Source organism: Neophocaena asiaeorientalis, unplaced genomic scaffold (genome assembly GCF_003031525.2).
Source record: "Neophocaena asiaeorientalis asiaeorientalis breed wild unplaced genomic scaffold, Neophocaena_asiaeorientalis_V1.1 scaffold430, whole genome shotgun sequence".
Classification (NCBI taxonomy): Eukaryota; Metazoa; Chordata; class Mammalia; order Artiodactyla; family Phocoenidae; genus Neophocaena; species Neophocaena asiaeorientalis.
Window position 1 is genome coordinate 291,651 of NW_020173691.1, and position 6,048 is coordinate 297,698.

Genomic DNA, 6,048 nt, shown 5'->3' on the forward strand with positions numbered 1-6,048 from the left:
AATTTAAATTTCTTGAGTTTATTTTATGGACCAGGATATGATCTCTCTTGCTATTTGTTCCATGAGCGCTGGAAAAGAATGTGTGTTCTGCTGTTGCTGGCTGGGGTTTTCTGCAACTGTTGATTAAATCCTGTTAGTTGATGGTGTTAAGTTTTTCTGTATTTTTGTTGATTTTCTTTTTAGAAGTCCTATCAGTTGTTGAGAGAAGGGTGTTCAAGTCTCCAGGTGCAACTGTGATTTTATTCCTTTTTCTAGTTCTATTGGTTTTTGCTTCATATATTTTGTAATTCTGTTGTTTATACATAGATGTTTAGAACTATGTCTTCTCGGTGGATTGACTCTCTTGTAAGTTTATGATGTTCCTGTCTATGGTAATTTTTTGCTCTGAAGTGCACTTTGTCTCATATTAATATAGCCACTCTTTTGCAAATGTTTTCTCCCAGTCTGTGGCTTACTTTCTCATTCTCTGATCAAGAATTATTTTCTTTTCTTCAGTTTTAGAAGTTTGACTATGATATGTCTTATGGATTTCTATGGGTTTACTCTTTTGGGGGGGTTCACTCAACTTCTTGAATATGTAGGGTTAGCTCTTTACCAAATTTGAAAAGTTTTCAGCCATTATTACCTTGAGCACTTTTTCAGCCCCACCTTCTTACTCCTCTCCTCTGGGGACATGCCATGACTGTTAGAACTCTTGTTATAGTCCCACAGGTCCATGAGGCTCTGCTAATTTTTTTTTTTTGGTAGTTTTCTATTTCTCAGAGTTGGTAATTTTTATTGTTCTGTCTTACAGTTCACTGATTCTTCTGCCCCCTCCATTCTACTGTTTAGCTCATCCACTGAGCTTTTTATTTTTGTTAATGTATTTTCCAGTTCTAAAATTTCCATTTGGTTCTTCTTTATATCTTGTATTATTATTTTTGAGGCTTTCTATTTGCCAAGACAATTTTATTTTTTGCTTGTTTCAAGTGTGTTCATAATTGCTTGTTGAAGCATTTTTATCATGGCTTCTTTAAGAACTTTAGATATTTCTAACATTTGTCATCCTCACATTGACACCTATTGTCTTTTTCATTCAGTTCGAGATATTCTTGGTTCTTGATATGGAGTGTGATTTTGAACTGAAACCTGGACATTTTGAGTATTGTAAGACTGGATCTGCTGTTTTATCTGGCTTCCTCTCACACTGTTCTAGAAAGGGAAGAAGGTTGAGGCCTTATTATTGCCAGGCAGGGGTATAAGTCCAGCTCCCCACTCAGCCTCCATTGCCACCTGAGTGGGGGGGAGGGGGCTCTCTCCACCACTGCTGGGTGGAGGTGGGGATGTTGGCTCCCCTCTAGGCCTCCACTGATACCTCCCTGGCTGGGAGGGCTAAGAGTGCCTCATTACTGCTCCCCACATGACATCTATTGACACCAGAGGGGTGTTACTGATTGAGGGTGAAAAAACTCCTCTCCACTAGGCTTTATCTGATACCACTCAGTAGGGAGAGAGAGGGGTGCCCTGTTACTGCATCGTGGTGGTGGTGGTGGTGGTGTCAGTAGTGGTTGAAAGTCTAGGCTCCCCAAGTGGTCTCAACTGACACTGCCAGGGTGGGGAGCTCCTTATTACATCCTGGTGAAGGTAAAAGTCTAGGCTCCTCACTGGGTCTTTGGGGGCATGGGTAATGGTGGGGGTCAAAAAATATATACATTTATACTGGGGATATATATGTATATATAGAATATATATTTTTTTAAGGGAAAAATAGGGGAAAGTAAATGTACTTCATCTTCTGTCAGTCTTATTCTGTATTGATTATTTCTACCAGTAATATTCATAAAGAATTGGATAAAAGAATGAAAGTCTGTATTTATTTCTTGGAGCAAAGAGCAAAGAACATTAGTAGGGTAAAGTAGGGTAAAGGCATGGGATATGGATATAGGGTCAAAATATCGTGCTTAATGGCTTTTGACTATATATTGACCACCATGTTAAGCATGGGTATAATGACCCTGGCCTTAAGTAGCATGCAGTCCAGCTTGGAAGCCAAGATGGGGATTGCAAAATGGATATGCCAACAAAGCATCAATTTCTAAGTGCTCAATAAGCCATAAAGTGAGCAGCTTGTCAAAGAAGGCTGATGTTGAGATGGAGCAGCCAGGGAGGCCCCACATTTCATATAAGAGGCAGGATGTGCGCTAACCTCAGAAAAATCAGACTTGGGTATGATGGGAGGAGGCAGCTGGTGAGAAAGCAGTGAGATAGGGAGAATGGAATTGACAAAAATGGGAAGCCAGTAATATAATAACAACTGCAATATTTAATTACTGCATGTATTAGGTTCTGGACACTATGCCAGACACCTTACATTATTTTAATCATCCCTCACAACATTCCTTTGAAGTATGAAATATAATTCTATTTTACAGATGAGGAAACTGAGGCCCAGGAAGGTAACTTCCCCAAAGTCACATACCTATGTCAAGAGGAAGAGTTAGATTCATGGGATGTCTGTCTGAGATATTTTAAGCACTTTCCTAGAATGCTGGGAATGTACACAGCATTTGGCTGGAACAGCATTAGCTTGGGTGAAGAGAAGAAAATAATAAGATTAGAAATTGAGCCAAGATGTACGGGCCTTTCTACTTTTGAGCAAAGGAGTGAAGGCCTGAGTAGGTCTCTTTGGGGACAGTAGGCAGAGGGGAACTATGGCAGGGAAGTGGGCCCAGTTTCCATTATGTAAGATGAGAATATGGATCTCACACTGACCTTTGAACAAAAGCCCTTGCCAGGTCACCTTTCATGTCATTTCAAAAACACTAAGAAGACACAAATCTTCCAGTGGGGCTTACTTCCTCTTCTCTCTTTTTTTTTTTTTTTTTAAAGACAAATGTTACATTGGGGGCATTTAAAGAACACCTTTAGAATTTTTCAATAGAGACTTTGAGATGTGATGGGTTAAATTCTACTTAGCTTCTGGCTCCTTATTTTTTAAATGTGTTCCTGAATCATGCTTAGCCATTCATTCAGACTGGTTAGGTTAATTAGACACAATGTGGGTAGACAGAATGACATCACATACCTCCTTCAGAAGAGACAGAGGAGAAACAGAGAGGAAGAGAAGGATTCTAATAGAATTTTGTTCCAAAAGACTGGATGAGACTGACCAAAAGGGGGGAAAAAAAAGAATTGGACCAAAAGATTCCAGTGAGCTTTTGGACAGCATGTCTGTGGTGGTGCAGTCAATCAGTAGTGCTAAAGGAATTATAAATATTTCCTATTAACACAGGAAGGGAAGGCCAAAGAAGTGCAGCCTGGGAGGATCTACAGAGAGCTGTTTCCAAAAATATTTCACAGAACATCAATCCCATGGAAAGATCCAAGAAAAAAGAGTTCCGTGGTTTGTGAAAAACACTAGGTCAATCAAATGTGTCTTTACTGCCAGACTTTTCAGAGCCTTTAAAAATTTCCCATGCATTATGAAATTCCAAGAGGGGCTGTAGTATGCTGTGTTCCCAAATATACTTGTTTACAGAAATTCCCCCCACCCCTACCCCCACACACTCTTTTTTTTCTTGGAGATTTCTTATGACAGGTACATCACACTTCACACTTTCATAAGTTCTGGGACAGGGAAAGACTTACCTCATGACACAGAACTGTATTCTCACTGTAGATTTTTCTTTGGTTCCTCAAAGATGTGTCTGACATATGCTTCTAAGATTACTTGAGAACTAAATGAATATTTTCTATTTAAATCCAAATGTACAAAGGCAAGTAATTTTCTTAAAATTTCCAAATTTCTACCCCAACCCTCTCAACCATCCAAATGAATCAATAACCTAGTTCATCAGAGGAAATTGCAGCTATTTTATGTACTTTTAAAAAATGAATGCTCAATTATAATCAGATTATAAAATGAATCACATTGCCACATCTCTTTCTAGCCGCCTGGGCTGTAAGCTGTTTGTCGTCAGGTTCTCAGTGGCCTCCTCCCTGCTGCCCAGCACGAACCTGGGCCTCCCGCCCTATCGGATCAAAGAAGCTGTTGGCAAACTTTCTCACGTTGTCTGTCCCGGAGGCCCTGGGGATCTTTTGGAATTCACCGAAGGTTGCATCTTTCTCTCGCGAGATCTGCTCCATCTTCTGCTCCTTTTTCCTAATGGCTTCCTTAATGCCCTCGATGTGGCACTTTTCCTCCTTCTCGGCTTTCAGCTTCAGGATGTGATGATTCTTCTCCCGCAGGATGTTGAGCTCCCGAATGTGCTGCGCCTTGTCACCGATATTCTTGTGGACGTTACTCCTGGTCTGTGGGATCTTCTGGTCCGCGAGCTCCATGGACAGCCGCTTGTGCTCCTTCCTCTGCTCCTCGGGCTCTTCCGCGCACCACTTGACCTGCTGGCACTGCTCCTCCTCCTTGACCTTCTCCTTCAGCTCCCGGTGATGCTCCTTAATCAGGCCCTGGGGAGAATCTTGGGACCACTGGGAACTCTGTTCCAGGGACAGCTTCCTGAGGAGCTCCTCAGCCTTGGCCTGGCAGTCCATGAGGACCTTCCGGGCCTGGTAATTGACTAGGGAGCTAAGATTGGTCTCCTGGATCTTTTTCTGGCCCTCCGTGGTGTGCACATGCTTCTTTAGACAGGCCTGCTTCAGCCTCTCCTGCAGCTGCAGGCTGTTCCGCTCCCGCAGGTCCCGCATCTTCCTCTCGTGCTCCTGCAGGCGCTGCACCTGGTACTGCGTCCCGTGCTTGGTCTCGGTCTCAGAGGGGACCCCTTCCAGCTTCTCCTGGCGCTGGTTGTCTCGGTCCTCTAGCTGCGCCTTCCACCTGCTCCCCTGCCGGATAGTGTAGGTCGCTTGCCTGTCCCGCTGTCGGACACGCTGCTTCCGGCTCAGGCGAGCCTTGTGCCACTCCTTCTCCTGCTGCCACTGCTCCTGGCTCTGCTGCAGCAGCCGCTGGCGCTCTGTCTCTAGGGTCAGCTGGACCTTCTGGTCTGAGCGCTTCAGCTCCTCCCAGGCTACAGCCGCCTGCTGCTGCAGCTCCCGCATCCTCTGGGCCTTTTTGAGCCAGGTCAGCACCAGGGCCACAAGCTTCCGGCCCCTGGAGGACATGACTGCCTCTTCCAGCTTGTGCTTGAGGATCTGGGTGTGCTGGTTGTGCATTGCCCTGCTGGGGAGCGAGGGCTGGGAGTACTGGCTGGCTAATGACTCCCCTGGATCATTACGGTATCTTTCCTGGATGTACACGCAACCTGACTGCGTCCCGAACTCTCTGGAGGGCACAGAACACTTCTTCGTGTGAACCGAGGAAAGGGACCAGCGACTGAGACCTCTGCAGGCCGGCACTGCCCACTGGTCTCTGCTCTGCACCTTTTCTACCCTGAAAGTTCCACTCGGGGGAGTGTAAGCTCCCTGCGGGTAAGATGGGGGCAAATCTCCCCAGGCCGGAGGGTAGTGCTGGCAGGGCTGAGGTTGTTGCGGTGGCAGCTGGGGCTGCTGCTGCCAGGCCGGGCTAGGCGGGCTGCCTCGCTGCTCCAGGGGCTTGGTACCTGCCTCCCCCCAGGCGTCTTCCAGGCGCCGTCTGCGGGGCCGGTGCTTCCTGGCGTGGTCCGGGGGCCTCCGGGCCACGTCTGTCAGGCTGCGGCTTTCAGGCGGAAAGTCCGGGTACCGGTGCCGGCGGGGCCGCGGGGTGGGCGAGCAGAGCAGGTGCGGCCAGGGCGCCGCGGCCTCGCTCCCCTCGCGGGGAGTCCCGGCCCGGGAGCACAGGCCCTGCTCGCTCTGCGGCCCTGACCCGCCCAGCCGCGCCGAGGATGCGCGCTCCTTGCGGGAAAAAAAAGGGTGACCCTTAAAGCTGAGGGTGCGTAGTGAACCCCCACCGGTGTTTCAGGCAGGAATTTGAACTCGCATTTGTACACCTTAAAGTAGCAGAATTTTAAAAGTAGCCAGGTGAAGGCGTTACCCCCAGAATGGAATGTAGCGGGGAAGCCCTTTAGTCAGGGGTCCCTGCGTCTCTGCGCCTCTGCAGTGTATGCAAATGAAGCGGCCGTGGAAGCACATTAATTCTCTGCA

The 6,048-nt window shown here is 46.9% G+C and overlaps 1 protein-coding gene across 1 annotated transcript in view; it reads right to left on the reverse strand.

The window, feature by feature from the left end:
* Positions 1-3,963: 3,963 nt before the first annotated feature.
* The window catches only part of CCDC185 (coiled-coil domain containing 185), a 6,128-nt gene continuing 4,043 nt past the window's right edge, over positions 3,964-6,048 (reverse strand). The window contains exon 2 of the mRNA XM_024750494.1: positions 3,964-5,799. Coding sequence (XP_024606262.1) covers positions 3,964-5,799 — 1,836 coding nt within the window. The remainder of the gene's footprint in view (positions 5,800-6,048) is intronic.